The sequence below is a fragment of the Brassica oleracea genome, chromosome C5 (assembly GCF_000695525.1).
Source record: "Brassica oleracea var. oleracea cultivar TO1000 chromosome C5, BOL, whole genome shotgun sequence".
Lineage (NCBI taxonomy): Eukaryota > Viridiplantae > Streptophyta > Magnoliopsida > Brassicales > Brassicaceae > Brassica > Brassica oleracea.
Genome location: NC_027752.1, coordinates 13,354,133 through 13,373,519, shown reverse-complemented (window position 1 = coordinate 13,373,519; position 19,387 = coordinate 13,354,133). Strand labels below are relative to the sequence as shown.

General features: G+C 37.9%; 6 protein-coding genes across 8 annotated transcripts; 3 read left to right on the top strand and 3 right to left on the bottom strand.

Moving 5' to 3' along the window:
- The first annotated feature begins 1,278 nt into the window (after nt 1-1,278).
- Nucleotides 1,279-2,820, top strand: LOC106292969 (myosin heavy chain kinase B). Its single transcript, XM_013728643.1, has one exon. It carries the CDS (start codon nt 1,489-1,491, stop codon nt 2,719-2,721), a length of 1,233 nt encoding a protein of 410 aa, XP_013584097.1. The 5' UTR covers nt 1,279-1,488; the 3' UTR covers nt 2,722-2,820.
- A 4,028-nt stretch (nt 2,821-6,848) lies between these two features.
- LOC106343234 (chaperone protein dnaJ 16) lies at nt 6,849-9,841 on the top strand. Its single transcript, XM_013782390.1, has 10 exons — nt 6,849-7,284; nt 7,565-7,688; nt 7,891-7,973; nt 8,095-8,206; nt 8,299-8,403; nt 8,495-8,545; nt 8,701-8,790; nt 8,857-8,965; nt 9,071-9,273; nt 9,399-9,841. Exons 1-10 carry the CDS (start codon nt 7,163-7,165, stop codon nt 9,696-9,698), a joined length of 1,299 nt encoding a protein of 432 aa, XP_013637844.1. The 5' UTR covers nt 6,849-7,162; the 3' UTR covers nt 9,699-9,841.
- Nucleotides 9,842-10,036: 195 nt separating this feature from the next.
- LOC106293856 (peroxidase 6) lies at nt 10,037-11,240 on the bottom strand. The gene has a single exon (XM_013729491.1). It carries the CDS (start codon nt 11,141-11,143, stop codon nt 10,148-10,150), a length of 996 nt encoding a protein of 331 aa, XP_013584945.1. The 5' UTR covers nt 11,144-11,240; the 3' UTR covers nt 10,037-10,147.
- Nucleotides 11,241-12,717: 1,477 nt separating this feature from the next.
- Nucleotides 12,718-14,477, top strand: LOC106294846 (UDP-glycosyltransferase 74B1). The gene is made up of 2 exons (XM_013730524.1): nt 12,718-13,462; nt 13,636-14,477. Exons 1-2 carry the CDS (start codon nt 12,794-12,796, stop codon nt 14,365-14,367), a joined length of 1,401 nt encoding a protein of 466 aa, XP_013585978.1. The 5' UTR covers nt 12,718-12,793; the 3' UTR covers nt 14,368-14,477.
- A 540-nt stretch (nt 14,478-15,017) lies between these two features.
- Nucleotides 15,018-16,747, bottom strand: LOC106294848 (uncharacterized protein YuxK). The gene is made up of 3 exons (XM_013730528.1): nt 16,447-16,747; nt 16,056-16,223; nt 15,018-15,496 (listed from the first exon to the last, which is right to left on the bottom strand). The coding sequence occupies exons 1-3, from the start codon at nt 16,697-16,699 to the stop codon at nt 15,285-15,287; spliced, it is 633 nt and encodes a 210-aa protein (XP_013585982.1). The 5' UTR covers nt 16,700-16,747; the 3' UTR covers nt 15,018-15,284.
- Nucleotides 16,748-16,897: 150 nt separating this feature from the next.
- LOC106294847 lies at nt 16,898-19,387 on the bottom strand. Of its 3 annotated transcripts, none has more exons than XM_013730527.1 (10): nt 18,658-18,996; nt 18,396-18,554; nt 18,208-18,282; nt 18,044-18,103; nt 17,865-17,957; nt 17,637-17,780; nt 17,451-17,558; nt 17,279-17,330; nt 17,128-17,190; nt 16,898-17,030 (listed from the first exon to the last, which is right to left on the bottom strand). In XM_013730527.1, exons 1-9 carry the CDS (start codon nt 18,994-18,996, stop codon nt 17,168-17,170), a joined length of 1,053 nt encoding a protein of 350 aa, XP_013585981.1. In that variant the 3' UTR covers nt 16,898-17,030; nt 17,128-17,167. The 3 variants fall into 3 exon arrangements, with proteins under 3 accessions (XP_013585981.1, XP_013585979.1, XP_013585980.1); XM_013730525.1 differs by lacking the exon at nt 16,898-17,030 and adding an exon at nt 19,319-19,387 and having other exon boundaries at nt 17,042-17,190; nt 18,658-19,028; XM_013730526.1 differs by lacking the exon at nt 16,898-17,030 and adding an exon at nt 19,225-19,331 and having other exon boundaries at nt 17,042-17,190; nt 18,658-19,028.

Sequence of the window (19,387 nt, the reverse complement as noted above, 5' to 3'; positions counted from 1 at the left end):
GTTTATATTATGTTTTGATATCATAACTGATATTTAAACTCACAGATGTGGTTGGACAAATCCGTTCTGTCTAGGGCTCTGGCCTCACCAAAGAAACAACTCGAGTCGTTATTTGCCTCCTCATTGATCCGTAAGAAAACATCAACACATAATTTCCTTTATATTACTGTCTATATTGTGCTAACATCAATAATCAAAAATATTTCATACTCAAGATTTGTGGTCGTCTATTTATCTCTCTTACTTATCAATCTAATTTTACACAAATCTTTATTTTACTGTTTAAAAGAAACCACAATAACCCAAACAATCAAAACACCAAAAACTAGAATCTCAAAAAAGACGAATCATTAATGATCACCTCTCTTTTTGTCTAATCTTACAAATAAACTTCAAAACAAATATACCAAACCAATCACTCAACTAAAATTCAACGACACATACATTGAGTCAGCTAAACAAATATAAACTACACAGCCAAATATTTAACAATTTACAAACTTACTTTCATAGATGCTTACGAAGAAGACGAAGACGACAACCAAAATCACTGAAATTATCTAAACAAAAAAAGCAGAGTAAGTTACAAACTCTGATAAATACAACTAACAATGATTTTTGTTTACATATTACCCATCAAATAAAAGAGAAACAAACACAGCCACACCAGGAGATACAAGAGACAATCCCAACAGACACAAAGGCGGCAACAACATCTCCATCTGCTCACTCCTCTTATCTTATAAAAATAGCTTATATGCTCAATGTCAACATGCCAAAGCTATTGTCTTCTTATGAGAAATACATATATTCGTTTAAAACCCATTAAGACACAAATACTAATTGTCATTCATTTTATAGTTATTTCTACAAGTTTTCATATATTTGTTTTAAAGGTCCGGTAAAAACAAAAAGTTTAAAAGTAAAAAACATATAACCAACATAATAAGAATATAAAAAAATGTTACTTAATACACACAACTTACACAACTAAACTGGAGAAAAAAATATCCAGAAACAAAAGATACTCTCAACAACTTTCATATAATTTATGTAATCTCAACAGTACAAGTAACAAATTAAAAAGACAAACAAACAATAAGTCTCAGTGACACAGCAAGCAACAACACGAACTATATCAATCACATTACTAACACAATTTAGTCCTTCATGAGTGAAGAACAGTGCATACACAGTACATCATCACAACTCTAACGTAATAACAATAAAAAACTTAAAAACCAATGATCAAACCAAAACGCAAAATTCACAAATACAATAACCCTAACAAATATTGAGATGAAACAAAAAATCTGTCTACAACTCCGCGCAAGCTCCAAGGCAATGCCCCTAGTACTATATTAATATTCCCAAATCCTCCCTACCTTGGGATACGTTTCGTCGTATAAAGCAAAGCATATCAAACGATCATTCCCGACAAACAACAAAACAAACAAAGCAAAGCTCTACAACTAAGTCAACATAACAATGAGTTTCTTCCCATGTTCTTGTCCTCTGTCTTGCAATAAAACAAGATCAGAATGTCAAAAGAAATCTACTCATCACCAATCAGAACCATCCACGTCGGTATCACTTCTGTCTCAACCAAGTCTCCCACTAGTTCCTTCTCTTTCTTCTCCGCTGCAAAGCTCCACCGTCGAGCACCAGTGCCTAGCCACTCTCACAGATCACTCCTCGTACGTCTCTTCTCTCGCCCTCTCTCGGAAATCACTCTTCACCGGCTCTTCTAACGGAGACATACGTGTATGGCCTCGTGAACCACCGTTCTCATCCACCGGTAACATAGTTTCCGCCGGGAGCGGAGGGGTTAAATCGTTGGTTATACTTGAAGACAAGCTGATAAGCGCTCATCAGGATCACAAGATTCGTGTATGGAAGACCAACGACGATAGTAATAAGTACAAATGCGTGGCGACTCTTCCGACGATGAACGACCGTTTCACGAGCCTCTTCAGTCAGAAAAGCTACGTGGAAGTCCGCCGCCACAAGAAGTCCACGTGGGTTCACCACGTGGACGCCGTTTCATCTCTGGCCTTGTCACTAGACGGCTCTCTGCTTTACTCTGCTTCGTGGGACAGGAGTTTCAAGATATGGAGAGCTTCCGATTTCAAATGCTTGGAGTCTATAGAAAAGGCTCACGACGACGCCATCAACGCCATCGTGGTGTCTAGAGACGGGTTTTGCTACACGGGCTCGGGAGATAAGACGATCAAAGTATGGAACAAGAAAGACAAGAGTCACTCTCTGGTCGCCACTTTAAAGAAACATCTCTCGGCGGTGAACGCTTTGGCCATTAGTGAGGACGGGAAGGTTCTTTACTCAGGAGCGTGTGATAGGTCGATTCTTGTGTGGGAAAGATTAAGCAACGGAGATGATGATGATGATGAAGAGTTACATATGACTGTGGTGGGAGCTTTAAGAGGGCACACGAAAGCGATTATGTGTTTAGCGGTTGCGTGTGATTTGGTGTTGAGTGGATCAGCCGATAAGAGCTTGAGGGTTTGGAGGCGAGGGTTATTGGAGAAAGATGGTTATTCTTGTTTAGCGGTTTTGGAAGGACATACCAAACCTGTTAAGTGTTTGGCTGTCTCGGTTTCTGGTTCCGGTTCGGATTCTAATTCTGATTATTCTTGTATGGTTTATAGTGGGAGTCTTGATCTTTCTGTTAAGGTTTGGAACGTAAGGGTCTCGGCTGTTTAACAGTCTTTGTCATGACCCTTGAGTAGTCTCTCTTACATTTGTCTATATACTTTATGAATTTGTTATATGATAATGGAAATATGTAGGGTTAGTCCTAAACCTAGCACACTATGTTACTATTTACATGGTGCAGTGGAGACATTCATAAGACATCTATCAAAAACATTTATCGGCTACCACTTGGGAGCAACTACGGTCACGGAAAGAAGAAGTTTCTTGGAGTTGAATTATATGGCTCACTTATTTTTCTTTCATTTTCAATAAATAATCGACTACTCACTGGTGATAGAATGAGAAGCTGAAGATTTAATTAGGACTATGTTTTCTGTGGGAAAAAGGAGGTGAACAAGACCGTTTATTCTGTGTTTACCCTTACACCTACATGGTTTGGGATGGTGTTAATGGCAGGCTGCTTGATCTACACCGGACTGGCAGTTGAACAACTCACCGGTCTCATTGATAAGACCATGCACCGTATAGTTCTCTTTTTTTCAGTTAAAACGCTCAAAATAAATATGAAGGATTGGTAAATGGTTTGAATTCTCCAACTTGTGATGCGTATAATGAGTTATAAGATACATGCTAATGTGAACGTTTTCTTTACCTAGTTTTTAATAACTTTATTCTTTTTTACATGCTATATTTCTCAATTGATTAATAAAAATAATATTGTCATCAAACAAATATAAGACATGATATTTCAGTGTCGATAGTTGACTATGTAGTAAAAATGACCTTCACTGCTTCACACAAAGTTCTTAGAAAAATAGGTTTCAGTATTTCTTTGTTAATGAAGAGTCATAAGAACAAAGAACATGTGTATATATATATTTATAGAGAGAGTTAAGTACAAAAGATGATTACAGAAAAGTATGAACTTTACATTATTTATACAACGTGTGTTGATCATCATGACCATGTGGTCTGGTGAGATTCTGTTTGCTACAATTGACCAAAAACAATGATGAAGGGGGGATGGAACTTTTCATAACGAATCACGTAGTTTTGTCTTCCACTAAGACTGGATTAAAATGTTAGAATATAAATATACAATAATGTAAATGTAAACCAGCGGATTTGGGCTAGTGGTACTTGAGGGGAAAATTCCCAATACGGTACCCGCAGTTCGAGTCCCGCTGGCCATCCGGGCTAGGGTTAAATCCCAAGAATACGTGGAGTGCCGTGGACCTCGCGGGAATAGTCGGTTGACCACGGTCGCCGGAAACCCGCGGTTAAAAAAAAAAAATGTAAAATGTATATTGTATCACATGTGAAGTATGGGGATAGAAAACTTATAATTATCCAGTAGATTAAATATATTATCGTCACACGCTGTATCTTCTTTTTCTCCTAATCGGTAGAATAGTAGAAAGAGGGGGGGGGGGGGGGCGTTTTATTCATCGCACACCACGTAGATGGAGAAAATAAATACATAAACTATATTAACGTGCCAAAACATTTCTGAACTGAATTTGAATTGCATACCTAAACTCATAATACATAGATAAAACATGCCTATAACCGGTTATATGATGATTTGGACTATTTTTTATTTTAAATTTTTGTGGTTTAGTCCCTATAATTCTATTTTTTTGTTAATATACCTTAAATAACTTAAATAATCAAATTTATCGTATTTATAATTTTAATTTAAAAAGTACAATTTTAATTTTTTGACCAGATTTTAATTAAATTTAAATAATAAATTTAATTATTTATCAGAAATTTCAATAACTATCATATACAAATTATTAGTTAATTTAGTTATCAAAGTATGTTATCTACCTTATTAAAACATGATAATTAATTATAAATAATCTTACTCATATGTAATATTTACAAGAAATACCACTCAATTTATATTTATATAAGATTTTCTTTATAAAATTTTAATCAACATAATTAAAAATACTCTTTAGAAATTTGATTTTACAGTAGAGATCTTTAATAATATTACCCTTACTTAATAAAAAGAAAAAAAAGGCTAGTTAACCAAAAATAGTTTCGAACGCAGTATCTCAAGAAAAAAATATCGCACAAAACCACTAGACCATATTACATTATTTTTATTTTGTTACAAAAATAGTATGTAATATTAATAATACACAAAAAGTTTCCAAAACTATTTCCCGATTAATTCTCGTATAATTACCGAATAATTGATTCGGCGCTAGGTTAGGGTCAAGCGCACTCATTATGCCTAGCGCAATTAACATTGATTTTGATAACTACAAACAAAAATTACAAATTTTTAATTTTATTTATGTTATATATATCACGCAAGCACATAATAAGATTTGCAATTAAAATAAACTAAGAAAATATAAAAATTATTTTATAAACTGTAAGAACTTTAGTGGGATTAAATTAGGCTTTAAATTATGATACTGTTTTTATGTTGTTTTCTATTTATTTTAAAAAAATTGTATCAAATATTTCAATATGAAATAATAATATATATATTTCTATTATTAAATCTATTTTATTTGATAAAAAATATTTTATTTTATATATCACCATATATTAAAAATTATTTCCAATTTTGAAATTATAAATAAAACCAATTTGATGATTTAAATTATTTGAGCCACTTTACAAACAAATAAAATGATAAAAATAAAAGTTAATAATTTTAAAAAATAAATCAATATATTTTAAAATGGACTGACACGTGTCAGTTCCAAGATATGTTTTAGCTAATTATTATGAGTTTAGGTATATAATTCAAATTTTTATTTAGTTTAAGAATATTTTAGTACATTAATATTATTTGGGTATATATTTTCTCTAGTTTTACTTTTACAGCGGGATATTCAATATGCCGTTTTCCCGCTACTCCCACATTTGCGGTCGCTCTTGATTAAGTGCGCTAGGGAGATTAACGTTCTGGGCCGTTTCGATTCAACTATTGGGCTTTTGTTATTTAAGCCCATGAATAATATGTTTTGAGTATGATGACGATGATACAAACCCATCAACTAGCAACAATCGCAAGCATATGATAGTTTTATTGTGATGACCTTCAGACCAGGGGTCCTAGTCCAGTTCCAATCATTTTCGTAGTAGGAATCCCGATGTTTTGGTTGATAATTATAATGTAGTGCATCTCGATCTCTTGGAGTGAAAGTAACGTTTTGAAATTTGAAAATATTGAGTTCCCCAATGTTTCAGTCTAAAATAATCAAAGACGGTAAAGTATATCATTGCTTTAAAAAATTATTGTTACAAAACAATCATAAATATTACCCATAACCCTCGATAAAAGGCCAACAAAAGATTTGGCAAAATCACTAGTTTATTAGAATATGAAACCCAACATGATGATGACCCTCTGATTGTGTTGAATTGTCCTCGTCGTTGTGGTTTCAAATTTATCAATATTAAATCAATATATTTCATGTGGACCATTTTTGTTATAAAACATATTCCTGAAAAGTTGTACACTGATGCAAGCCAGCAAGCCAGCAATCACAGTCTTTTTGTGAAGACAGGACAGAAAAAAGAAGAGAAAAAAAAACTAACAAGTTGATACAGTTTTAAAGGTGGTCTTTCTTAATCCACCAGCTAATTAAATTGGAAAATACTCAAACTAGAGCAGAAACAAATCAAAATATTATATTATCACAGTCAACAACACTGTTACTAAAAACCGCTAATTAATTAGCAAATATTTTTTATGTTATATTTAAGTGTTGTTTTTTTTGTCAACTATATTTAAGTATTTAACCATAGAAGATTAGACAAATATAATTACAAATAAATATTTCCATATGTCACATCCATTTCTTAGAAAAATCAAAAATCTTACCTGTTGCCGAGTGTATAATCAGACATGTATAAAGAGTTAATTATGGGTGAAATACCTCTTACTAGTTTTAAGTTGTAACAAAACCAAAACAAAACAGAAACAAACATTTGAGGGAAATGATTTTTAAAATAAAGAAGGGTCTAACTCATATGAGTTGGATAATCAATTGATAACTAATCAAGTTTATTTAATTTAATAATAAACCTACCGTCTGGCTCCGCGTGACCGCAAAACGCGCCTCCCAAAAGATGCCAAAACAAGAAATAACCTGCGGCCCCTAACATCCAGCGTTACACGCGCCGCCAAGCAGCGCAGTGTAGTGAAATTCCAGAGAGTTTTTTTCTTTTAAAAAAATCTTCATCTCTCTATTTGCGAACCCCAAACTAACTTATCTCTCTCTCCTCCGGTTTCTCATTTGACAGTTCAGTCTTATCTCTCTGTCTAGGATCCTGCTCAGAGAGAGAGAGAGGTGGTTCTCTTCCGGCGTCATTCTAGGGTTCCGTCGCTTTGTTCCAGTTTGAGTTGCAGAGATGAAGGAAGAGTAATCGGATAAGATTTGATTGTCTCCTCCTCCTCCTCCTCCTTTGAGCATCCAGAGATTCTTTCTTTCGTTTTGAAGTGTGGATTCTTAAGATGGCAGCTAATAGATCCAAGTCGGAGAAGCAGCTACGGCGGGACCCTTACGAGGTTCTAGGAGTCTTGAAGAACTCCACGGATCAGGAGATTAAGAGCGCTTATCGGAAACTAGCTCTCAAGTATGCTCTTTTATTGATTCTCTCTCTCTCTCTCTCTCTCTCTCTGGTTTGAAGTTTTGAAATTTAGGGTTAGGCTACCCTTGAATTCAATCTATTTAGTCTAAAGGTTTAATTGAATTTATCCGTAAGTCTTGCAGCTAGTTAATGGCTACTTGTTCATCTGTGAATTGCTTTGCTCATATAAGCCTTTATCATTAGGGGAAGACAGATGGTCTGGTTTAGGCTACCTAATTCTCTCTTCTTGATATCCCTGTCAAAATCAATGCTTTGGTTGTTTCAGGTACCATCCTGATAAGACTGCAAATGATCCGGTTGCAGCCGACATGTTTAAGGAGGTCACCTTTTCCTACAACATCTTGTCTGACCCTGAGAAACGCCGTCAGTATGATACTGCTGGTTTTGAGGTGCGGTTTGCTTCTTGTCTTCAGTGTAATCATAGATATGATAAGTACTAGTACTATTAGATTAGCTTAAGATACGATAGGATTCTTGTCACTAGATATAATTTTGTTCTCTGGGGGCGTTCTTCATGTCTGATATGCTTACTTCCAGCAGCTTATGATTTGCCAGCATGATATTTCAAACTTTGCTAATTGCAAATCACAGGCAGTTGAAGCCGAAGGCCAAGAGCTGGAGCTGGATCTCTCAAGTTTGGGAGCTGTGAATACTGTCTTTGCTGCTTTGTTTAGGTTGGTTTTTTTTTTTTAGTATGGACTTCGCTTCATTCTCTGTGGCCGTTTTTATGTAGCTGGACATAGATTTTATTAAATGCAAGCTGAGAAATGTGTTGTGAAATTTCCAACGAAATAGCAAACTTGGTGTGCCGATTAAAACATCTGTATCTGCAACTATATTGGAGGAGGCTCTTAACGGCAGAGTTTCGGTTGATCCTCTTTTACTTGGACAAGCTGTGACCAAAAAGGTGAGCTAGTGTGGCCGACGCCTGGCTATTATCTCACTTGGTTGTGTATCTCCATTTAAGTGGTCTCATATGTGATATGTTTTTTTTTACAGGTTGAAAAGCAATGTGCACACTTTTATGCTGTCACAGTAACAGAAGAGGAAGTGAGTTATGGGCTGGTCTGCAGAGTAGAATCATCTAGCAAAAGCAAATTCAAGGTTTGTTCGCCAGAGTCTTTTCCCCTTAAACTGATATGGAAATGCCAAAGTATTTGACAACTAACGCGTGCCTGTGCTTGTGCTTGTGCAGTTACTTTACTTTGATCAAGAAGCCAATAGCGGATTGAGCTTAGCCCTGCAGGTATTTTTTTTACTAATTGAATTGAAAACTTTGTCTTCTATTTGTGCGTTTTCATATATCAATGGAACTAATGCGTTGTTTCATTGTAATAAAATAAGTAATTTGAACTTTGAAGATTTTTCTTCTTCTTATAATCTGAATCACTCATGGTATAGGAGGACAGCAAAAGAACTGGCAAGATAACATCTGCTGGAATGTACTTTCTCGGTTTCCCTGTCTACCGGCTGGATCACACCAACAATTCGGTAGGTTCACTTTGCCACTATGAGTTTTTTTTTTCAATACGTGACTTGATTTTTAATTGGGCTTAGGTGGCTCAAGCAAAGGATCCAGAAACTGCCTTCTTTAAAAAGCTTGATGGATTTCAGCAATGTGAACTTACTGAGCTAAAGGCCGGAACACATGTCTTTGCTGTCTATGGTCAGTTTTCTAGGATTGCAATCTCATTATAAACTCATATCTGTTTGAGCACTTGATTAATCCCAACTAGGTGGTCAACAATGACATTTTTTTCCTTTTTATCAGGTGATAATTTTTTCAAAAGCGTGAACTACACAATCCAAGTTCTTTGTGCTGCCTCTTTTACTCAAGAAAAAGAAGACCTTAGGTCTGTAGAAGCTCAGATCCTCACTAAAAGGGCAGAGCTTGCAAAGTTTGAGACAGAGTACAGGGAAGTACTTGTGCAGTTCACTGATATGACCAGTAGATACGCTCAGGAAATGCAATCGGTTAGTCTTTATTCATTTGTAAAGTTACTACCCTCAGTGGCATTAAAAAGATGAGAAGATATGTCATGACTTGAGTAAACAAAACCAAATTGTAAAACATTTGATTTTTCATGTGCTTTTCACAGATCGACGAGCTTCTGAAGCAGAGAAATGAAATTCACTCGGCTTACACTACGGCTCCAGTGATAAAGCGGAGCTTGAGCAAGAACAGACTGAACAGGCTGAGAAGGAACTCGTTCAAAAAGGCAGCGGCTGAGGCGCCTGCACCAACTGAACAGGAAGAAGAAGAGGACGAGGAGGAAGAGGAAGAAAGCAGCAAAGAGAGGAACAAGAAACCAAGTCCTTCTGATAAGTCTGAGACACTAAAGAAGAAAAGCAAATGGTACAAATTACATTTGAAATTGGACAAGAAAAAACCTTGTTAGCCTTTCTTTATCATCGTTGCTTTCTTTTCTTAAATACATTTATGTTTTCCTCCCTTTACCTTAGGCATGTTGTATCTGTAAATCATTTGATATTTTCTCCAACTTATCATTCGTATTAATCAACTCTTTATTTTTGACAATTATATTATTTGACCATGTTAATGGTTTGTGCTAATAACATTATATGAATTTCATATGTTATCTTAATTTGCATTAAATAAAATTAGAATTGATAAATCAACATACAAAAAAACAACAAAGGAAAACACACACTCATCGACACGAAAAAGTTTCAAAAAAATAGATTTGTCCACCACAATACTGGTGATTGATACAAGTTTCAACCAATAAATGTAACAAACTCAACAATCACTGACCATTGTGGTGATAACTACTAATATAATATGACAGTTTTTCTTAACGTGTTTTAAAGAGGTAACTCTTATAGTTTACCCCCTGTAGTCATTGTACTGGTCGCACCGCCTTCGAACGTCTCCATTTAACTCCGTCTTCACCCTCTGCTCGCTAAACTTCTCCATGGCCTTCGCAAACGCGTCGAAGAACGCCGTTTCGTTCGCCGCGTAAAGATCAACAAACGGACGCGTCCTGTTATCAAACGCAATCGCCTGGTCCGACTCGAGCAGCCCGTACCCGTGCTGCAAGTTCTTGTAATACATGTTGTCGAACTTCCCAGGGGTAAAAACGTCATTAAACGCAGACATCTCCGCGTCCTTGGTGTAGTTCGCGCAGAGCTTCCTCAGCTCCGCTGCGTATTTCGCGTTCATCCCTTCGGGGCAAAAGTCAGCGCTGTGCTCCGCGTTGCTGTTGAAGATGCGGCTCGCGAACTCTTTGCAGTGAGAGAAACCGATCGTGTGCGATCCGACGAGCGCCACCATCTCTTGAACGGTCAAGCCAGCTGATCCGAAGATGGAGATGATGTGGTCCATCGTCATGTTGGGGCGAGCTAGCTTTCCTTCGACGCGGTTCATATCGGAGTCGAGACTGTCTTTGCGACCGTATTTGACGTTGATTCTTGGACCTCCGACCATTTTGACGAGGCTACGCGTTGCTCCCACGAGGATGTCGGAACATGAGACGACGTTGGGGCATTTTAGCTCGAGGGCGGTTTTGATTCGGGTGATTAGGTCGAATGCGTCTCCGGGGAGGGAATGGTTGATGTCGGCGTCGCGTTCTGAGGTTTTACCGGAAGTAGAAGCGACGAGAATGGAGGCGTCGCAGCCGTCAACCATGCAGTCATGGAAAAAGAGACGGAGTGTTCCTGCGGCTGTGGTCGGAGCAGCGATCTGTTTGTCGGTGACGACTTGGACGAGGGTTTGGTCGAAATCAGGGCATGTTTTGCTGTAGTAATCAGATGAGAGATCGGCTTGAAGGAGATATGGAAACGACAGAAGAATAAAAAGACAACGTAACCCACAAGAATTCATCGATGAAGAGGGAATAAATAATTTTTAAAAATTATTTGCAAGTTTCCCTTGAATTCAAATTCTCTTGATAGTCGATTTCTCTCTTCTTTAGTTTTGTTTTCTGTTTGTTGTTGTCAGTGTTGTTTTTTCTTTTTAGGTGTTTACTTGTGTCTATTTTGATTGTGAAACGAAGGTTTTTGTTTGGAAAATTAAAGGAAGAGAGAGTTTCAAGGAGAAACAGAAAAACAAACTTTTAACCAAATTGTAAAACTCTTATTTTAGGTCTCCATAATTATTAGAAAAATGGAGGATGTGGTGGCTTCAAACCATGTTATTGCATATTTGCATATCATATTATCATGCATTCAACATTTAAGCAATGGAGCTAGATCTTATACTTGCTTTTTAAACATCTCCTCTTGTACTTGTTTTATAAACATCTTTCTTTTTCTAGATCTAGAAAGCAGGTGGTTCTCGTGGAGGATTGTGTGACTTGTGTCAATACAATGTTGGACCATACAAAAATTACAAATGAAGAATCATTATTCATTTAAACAAGATAGTCTGGCTACTTGATTAGAGCATCCTGAAGTCCAAGTAACTTCTGCCTCCACAAACATCTCACGGATCCAATTATGCACCTCCCTTGTTATAACCAATCAAGGTGTCAGCTAGATTATTAATAAAAATGTTATTTAAAAAAAAAAAAACAAAAATAATTGAAAAAAAATGATGCCGCTAACAAAACCCAAACTCTAAACCCTAAATCTTAAACCAAAATTCTAAACCCTAAATCCTAAATCCTAAATCCTAAATCCTAAATCCAAACTCTAGATCATAAACCTAAACCATATACCATAAACCCAAATCCTAAACTATAAACCATAAGCTCAAACCCTATATCATAAACCTGAATCCTATACCCTAAACCCAAACCGTAAACCCTAAACCCAAAAAGTTTGAATTTGGGTTTAAAGTTTGCAGTTTGGTTTAGAGCGGTTTACGGTCTAGAATTTGGGTTTGGGTTTAGAGTTTACGGTTTGGATTTAGTGTCTAAGATTTGGGTTTACAGTTTGGGTTTAGAGTTTAAAATTTGAGTTTATAGTATAAAGTTTGGGTTTAGGGTTCACTATTTGATTTTAGGGTATAGGGTTTGAGTTTAGTATTTAGAGGTTAGATTTAGATTTTGAGTTTAGAATTTAAGATTTAGGGTTTTGTTAGACATCATTTTTTTTTTCAACTATTTTAAAAATTTTAAATAAAATTTAATATTTTTTATTAATTATCTAGGTGTTATTTTAATTGGTGGTAAGAGATAGTGAATTTAAGCAATGTTTCTTCAGTTAAAAGGTAATTTTTTTAATCAAAATTAACTTAAGCAACCTGATAATCATGCTCTAAATCCTTGTTCGTCTACTTATTATTAGGTTTCCATTTGTATTTATTAATTTTGTTTACATTTTTTTATTGAACCTTTATAACAAAAAAAAGCCAAATGTATGGAACTAGCATTAGTTAGGTGACACCAACGCGAAACGTGAACAATGCGTTCGGACATATATAACCCCAACGACTCATTTTTTCTCCGAAGACATCAGAATTACTATTTTTCTTCTTCCTCCTCTTCTGTGTCTTTGTCAACTGCAAACAAAACAGAAACCAAGTTCTGCAATGGCGGAAACAACAACAACAACAACAGCGACCAACTCCAAAGGCCACGTCGTGGTCTTACCTTACCCAGTCCAAGGCCACCTCAACCCAATGGTCCAGTTCGCTAAACGCCTAGTCTCCAAAGGCGTCAAAGTCACAATCGCCACCACCACCTACACCGCCTCCTCCATCTCCACTCCCTCCGTCTCCGTCGAACCAATCTCCGACGGCCACGACTTCATCCCCATAGGCGTCCCCGGCGTCAGCATCGACGCATACTCCGAATCCTTCAAGCTCAACGGCTCCGAAACCTTAACCCGAGTAATCTCCAAATTCAAATCCACAGATTCACCCATCGATTCATTAGTCTACGACTCTTTCCTCCCGTGGGGGCTCGAAGTCGCGAGATCTAACTCCATCTCAGCTGCTGCTTTCTTCACCAACAACCTCACCGTTTGCTCTGTTCTACGCAAATTCGCCTCCGGTGAGTTTCCTCTCCCCGCTGATCCCGCTTCCGCGCTGTATCTCGTCCGTGGCTTGCCGGCTTTGAGCTACGACGAGCTTCCTTCCTTCGTGGGACGTCACTCGTCGAGCCACGCGGAGCACGGGAGAGTTCTTCTGAACCAGTTCCGTAACCACGAAGATGCTGATTGGCTGTTCGTCAACGGTTTCGAAGGGTTAGAGACACAAGTAAGAGAAGTGTTTTAATCAAACACTCAGTTAATAATCTATTTTCTCAGATTATTATTATTATAAAAAGTAATGTATAATTTATCTTTTATGTTCGTTGATGTTTTAATTAAGTTTATTTATAAACTAATACATTCATGTTCGCTGATGTTTTGGATTGTGTTTGGTTTCAGGGTTGTGAAGTTGGAGAATCAGAGGCGATGAAGGCGACGTTGATCGGACCTATGATACCATCTGCTTATCTCGACGGCCGAATCAAAGACGATAAAGGCTACGGCTCGAGCCTGATGAAGCCGCTCTCGGAGGAGTGTATGGAGTGGTTAGACACTAAGCTGAGCAAGTCAGTGGTTTTTGTTTCGTTTGGTTCCTTTGGGATCCTCTTTGAGAAGCAACTCGCTGAGGTGGCAAAGGCGTTACAAGAATCCAACTTTAACTTCTTGTGGGTGATCAAAGAAGCTCATATAGCGAAGTTACCAGAAGGGTTTGTGGAAGCTACCAAAGACAGAGCGTTGCTTGTTTCTTGGTGTAACCAGCTTGAGGTTTTAGCTCATGAATCGATAGGTTGCTTTTTGACTCACTGCGGTTGGAACTCGACGTTGGAAGGATTGAGTTTGGGAGTTCCGATGGTTGGTGTGCCTCAGTGGAGTGATCAGATGAATGATGCTAAGTTTGTGGAGGAGGTTTGGAAAGTTGGGTATAGAGCGAAGGAGGAAGCTGGGGGAGGAGTTGTGAAGAGCGATGAGGTGGTGAGGTGTTTGAGAGGAGTGATGGAAGGAGAGAGTAGTGTGGAGATTAGAGAGAGTTCTAAGAAGTGGAAAGATTTGGCTGTGAAGGCGATGAGTGAAGGAGGAAGCTCTGATCGGAGCATTAATGAGTTTGTGGAGAGTCTAGGGAAGAAACATTGAGAGGTAATGAGATTTGTAAATCTTGTGTGTTTGTTGTTGTTGCTCAAGAGCATTGTACGGAGATGATTGTCATTCAGTAATATGAATAAACCAATTGTGATATTTTTTTCCTAGTTCTATTGCACACGATATGTGAAAGAATCTGCTTGTGTATAGTTCTGCAGCAACTGTCACACTGTCTGAAAGAAAGATATAGCAATGATCCATCACGAATTTATTAGATTCTTACAACATCCTTTACCAACGGGGAAACATATATGTTATCGTAATAATACATCGGCCCAGTTTTTACTGCAGCCCACAAGGCCTTTTTGATAAAGGAGCTTTTATACATCCCACATCGGTAAGCTGAGAGGATTTGTGCTGGTGATGTTAGTATAAATAAACTCCACACTCCTCATGTTGAAACCACGCAGCCATGTGGTGAGCACAAAGCGAACTATTCTTTCGCCTTTTACTAAAGAATACCGTGTGCTCTCCATGCTAAGTGGCATACGCTTATTTTTGGAGGGATCTGCCTTCGGGTGGACCCAGCATTTTTGAGTATAACTTCTTGATCTGATATTGAACGGTTATTATGTTTTTCTGCAACATGTTTGCAAATCTGATATTTTGTTCCAAATTTGGATCTGATCTCTCAACCAAGTTATAATCTCAACGTTGATTCTTTTTATTTTGTAGACTGGCGGTTCAACAATTATCAATTTGACATCTTGGTACTGCCAACCACTTAAAAGGATTCCGATACTGGAATTTGCTCAACGTAATTTACAAAGAAATAGCAACAAATATTATATGAGGATTAGCTTTCAAAAAGACTCTTTTGTGTTGGTGATCACTGTTCTTGGAAAGTTAACTCTAATCATGTTCCCTTTTATTTATATACGCGGACAATATATCTGTCGAATGGTGTGTCATTAGCATCGATCAATGAGTTCGTCTCGGTCTATAAACCGCTCCAGCAGCTCTTTCTCCTTCAGAACCAAGCAATCCTCAGCTTTTCCAAACCAGTTATAACGGTTGTTGGCCACGTAGTCATACACCGAGTCTCTCAGAGGAGAGGGAACTATGGCGAAAGCCTTCAATGCTGAATAAGGCAGAGGCAGGTATGATACCACCCGAAGTGCAGCTGTAGAGTCAAAAAGATGCACAGTCAAAAGATCAATCCAAGGATTCCTTCTTGGGCAACAGAGAAAACATGTTGAGAAACAACCATTGAATCCCATACTATACAGAAACAACCATTGGCATAAGCAGTCACAACTCAAGCACATGACAATATATGATCACAGGCCATAAGCAGTCACTAAGCAATCATATGACAAGAAGAACTCGAGAATAATATATCATCACAGGACATAAGCAGTCACTATGCAACCATAAACAGTCTCGCAGAGAGAACTCCAGCTGACTAATTCATTTCAGCATCAATCAAGCTTATACTTCTTAACCAGCCCGACTAAATCCATCTACCATAACTAACAAGCTGGGGGTACTTAACTAGAGAGAGTTCATCTCTGCAAAGCTCAAATGCAAGCAAGAAGCTCAATGCGCAATTTAGTAGACTGAATCTAGTTGCCATTAGAAACACATTCAAGCTACCCACATATTTTCACCCAATTCTTCAACAAAAATCTTTTCTGTGAAATTTGTAAAAGCAACTGTGTGAAAAAGAAAGATTCACATACCGGTTGAGGCCTGATGGTATGAACCGAGACCTTCAATAAAGAGAAAACGCTTCTGAACATCTTCCTTGGTGACTCCACTCACTGTTAGATACGGCTCAGCGGCTTTAGACTGAAGGCAACAGAACTTTATCTTTCTATACTTATCCGCTTTGATGATCCACTTCACACCTAAATCAAAGAACAATAACTAATACTCGGCTACAATCGATTGAGTAAGTAGCCAAGAACTCAAGTCCTCTACAATGTCAATTACTCATCCCAAAGGCTGGAAAGCCTAATAGAACTATTTAATCAAGACTGATACCAAATCAATAGACAGAATCGATCGACAAACCTCTCACGCAAAACGGCTTCCTTGTGAGAAGCTTAATAGAGAGAGAGAACACTGTACCTCCGTGGCAAAGATGACAGACTCCGTCGTACACGACGACACGTGGCTGAAGGTGAGCTTGCATCGTAATCGGCATCGCAGTCGGCGATTCCGTCGGGTCCGAGTACGCGACAGCATCATCGGCGTCGATTTCCGCCGCGCCAGCCGTCGTACGAGAAACAGCTCCGGGAGTCAACCTCGGCGACAGAGAAGAGGAATAAACCGGTCCGAGGATAGACCTGGGTTTCAAAATCCTAAGCGCCTTCGTCAACATTCTAGAAATCCTTTCGACATTTCCTCGAGAAGAAAAACAGTTACAGGCTTTCAATGGAAGAACTGTGCTTTGCTTGATCTCCAAGTTCGGCGAAAGGCTCAAAAGTAAATTAAAATGGGTTCACCATGACATGTTATTGGCCCAATCTCAGCCCACTAAATTAAATAACAACAGAAGTACTGTAAGGTACAAAAAGAATCAAAGTCAGCCGACGACAAATGATATTTTTATTTTCTAGCTGGAGATTCTACATTGTTCTGTGTTCACTTTCTGAAAAAAATCTCTATGGCACATTCTCGCTCTTCACCACATTCTAGTGGCTTCGTTTTGTCTGCAAGAAAATGAAGACATGTTGAATGAATACTTTTTGTTCAGGCTACTATTCAGATTTTGATTGGGGTGCTGTGCTTTTTGTTCAGGCTACAAACCAAACTCTATCTTCGTTCACGGAAAATAAGTACAAAGTCTTCACGCCACTTCAACTTGTCCTTCTGTATACAATGCATCATAGATTTTGGTTAATTTTTCTGTATCAGATATTATCAAATGCAGAGAAAAAGGGAGACTAGGTTGTCTAACCGGGAAGGCGGACAGCCAAGTTTGCTTGTTCATCTGCAGCAGAGTTAAGATTCTGCAAAAGAACAATGCTAGACATTTGCATTAGAAAAACGCCATGTACTGATGATCTTGCTCTCAAGCATAAGAGCGTTATCTAATCTATTTACAAAGAGAGATGCACACAGAAACATACCCTTAGTACATGACTGATCTCGAAAGAGATACATTCGTTGGTTAGTTGTTTAGCTTCCTCGTGCAGCTTCGACAATACCTCGTTGTTTACCTTCCATTTACCTTTAATCTGTTAGAAAAGTGTTGCGTAAGTGCGAACATATAAAGCGTTTCTGATTAGATAAATAAATGATTTCCATTGACGAACCTGCATACATATCAGCTTGGAGTCACCTTTCACTTTAATTTTCTTGTAACCTCTCTCAATAGCATGCTTCAACCCTAGGATTAATCCATGATACTCTGCTGCATTGTTTGTGGCAATTCCCAATCCTTGACGCACTTTACATATCTGTTTTTTTTTCCCAGAAAAATGAAATTTTTTAGAAACAGTACTCGATTCTCTAATAAAACTGTGATTCAAAAGTATTCATACCAAGCTTCCATCCTCAGTTTTCAGTACAGCTGCTGCGCCAGAGAGACCTGGATTCCCCTTTGATGCACCATCAAACTCAATAAAGCAAGTTTCCTACAACAAGGCGGGAAAGAGAACTTGAGCCAGAAACATTCTGCACTCTGAATAATGATAAAAATACAAACATAACCACAACTCACATCTGAAGTAACAGCCGATGGTTTTAGCTGCTGATCAAAAACCGAAGCAGAAGGCATATCCTGAGAAACATGAATACTAAAGGAATGAGCTGAGGTTGTTTTGTCTCATAAACTTCAGCTATTTCTTCAAACTATGATATAAGAATCAAAAGCCCTCTCCTTACATGTTTCATATCTTTTGACTTCATCTCTGAGATATCCTCTTCTTCAGATACTTTAACTTTGGAAGAAGTTGGCTCCTAAAGAAGGGTTTTAAAGAGAGGCAGAGTTAATAACACAAGACGAATCGCACACGACAGTTGAAGAGTATTCTACCTAGATAAGACAGTGAAGGCACAAAGTTGTCATATACCTGGAAAAGACAAGGCGTGAGAGAGCCAAACATATCCTCTCTCAAGTCAGAAGCTCCAAAACAGTAGAGAGGGTTCTTCATCCCAACAGAAGAAAGATAATCCTCTGCGTCTTTAGGCAACGAGTATCCCTTATAAACACTAACCGGAGGATCAAACACCTACCAATATTAACAAAATAACACAATAATTTCTTCTGTTTATAATTCCCATCCTATAAAGATAACACAAGATATATTGTAAAGGCGAAAAGATTGTATTGACCGAGGATCCAACTTGAGCCTGGCAATCATTCAAATCTTTGTAGATTCCAATAACGTCACCCTTCCGGACAACAAAGAAGGCGTCTTTCTCTTTCTCTTTCTCTTTATCAGCAACAGAAACAGCCGTCAACATTTTCGATTTACCAGACTTTGATCTGGAGGAATAACAATGAGCCCTGGAGAGTCCGAGTGGGCTGACAACAGTTGCAGGGTTTAAACAGGGCTTTGAAGGCATGTAAAAGCATTGGTTCCATGGGGGGATCTTGGAAGTGACATAGCTGGATCTCTTGAGAAGCCCCAAGGAAATGTAAGAACGCGCATGATGAGATAGGCAGTTCATTACCGTAGACTTGTAGTTATATCACAAGATTTCTGAAGAGAAAGCACACAAATTTTAGTTAAATTCAACAGCTTTGTTCACTAATGATATCAATATTTGACTCTACAGTTAAACAAAACAAGTTGATAAAATTTCAGATTCGTGATGATAATAATCTATCGCTAGTATGAATACTCTTTACTCTGAGATATCTATAACTGAGGTGGATTAATAAGGAAACAGACTGACCCACGAGAGCTTTCGGAGAATCAAACAGAGACTGCATGAGCTAGAGCAGGATTGAGTGAGCGAAACTAATCCGAATAGTTAAATAACATCTTACCAAGCAAAACGAGGTGAATCTCTGGCTGGATTAATTGCTCGCCGCGAGCTCTCTTTGCCGCAGTGGGGA

What these genes read in the sequence shown, in the direction of transcription:
- LOC106294848 (XM_013730528.1), bottom strand. Translation starts at nt 16,699, where the DNA reads ATGTTGACGAAGGCGCTTAGGATTTTGAAACCCAGGTCTATCCTCGGA. An exon ending in CTGTCATCTTTGCCACGGAG is followed by an intron (nt 16,224 to 16,446) that starts GTACAGTGTTCT and finishes TCTTTGATTTAG; the next exon opens with GTGTGAAGTGGATCATCAAA. An exon ending in ATACCATCAGGCCTCAACCG is followed by an intron (nt 15,497 to 16,055) that starts GTATGTGAATCT and finishes TTGACTCTACAG; the next exon opens with CTGCACTTCGGGTGGTATCA.
- LOC106293856 (XM_013729491.1), bottom strand. Translation starts at nt 11,143, where the DNA reads ATGAATTCTTGTGGGTTACGTTGTCTTTTTATTCTTCTGTCGTTTCCA.
- LOC106343234 (XM_013782390.1), top strand. Translation starts at nt 7,163, where the DNA reads ATGGCAGCTAATAGATCCAAGTCGGAGAAGCAGCTACGGCGGGACCCT. An exon ending in GACAAGCTGTGACCAAAAAG is followed by an intron (nt 8,207 to 8,298) that starts GTGAGCTAGTGT and finishes TTTTTTTTACAG; the next exon opens with GTTGAAAAGCAATGTGCACA. An exon ending in TGGATCACACCAACAATTCG is followed by an intron (nt 8,791 to 8,856) that starts GTAGGTTCACTT and finishes AATTGGGCTTAG; the next exon opens with GTGGCTCAAGCAAAGGATCC.
- LOC106294846 (XM_013730524.1), top strand. Translation starts at nt 12,794, where the DNA reads ATGGCGGAAACAACAACAACAACAACAGCGACCAACTCCAAAGGCCAC. An exon ending in TCGAAGGGTTAGAGACACAA is followed by an intron (nt 13,463 to 13,635) that starts GTAAGAGAAGTG and finishes GTTTGGTTTCAG; the next exon opens with GGTTGTGAAGTTGGAGAATC.
- LOC106294847 (XM_013730525.1), bottom strand. Translation starts at nt 18,996, where the DNA reads ATGAACTGCCTATCTCATCATGCGCGTTCTTACATTTCCTTGGGGCTT. An exon ending in AAACTGAGGATGGAAGCTTG is followed by an intron (nt 17,781 to 17,864) that starts GTATGAATACTT and finishes AAAAAAAAACAG; the next exon opens with ATATGTAAAGTGCGTCAAGG. An exon ending in CTTGGCTGTCCGCCTTCCCG is followed by an intron (nt 17,191 to 17,278) that starts GTTAGACAACCT and finishes CATTGTATACAG; the next exon opens with AAGGACAAGTTGAAGTGGCG.
- LOC106292969 (XM_013728643.1), top strand. Translation starts at nt 1,489, where the DNA reads ATGAGTTTCTTCCCATGTTCTTGTCCTCTGTCTTGCAATAAAACAAGA.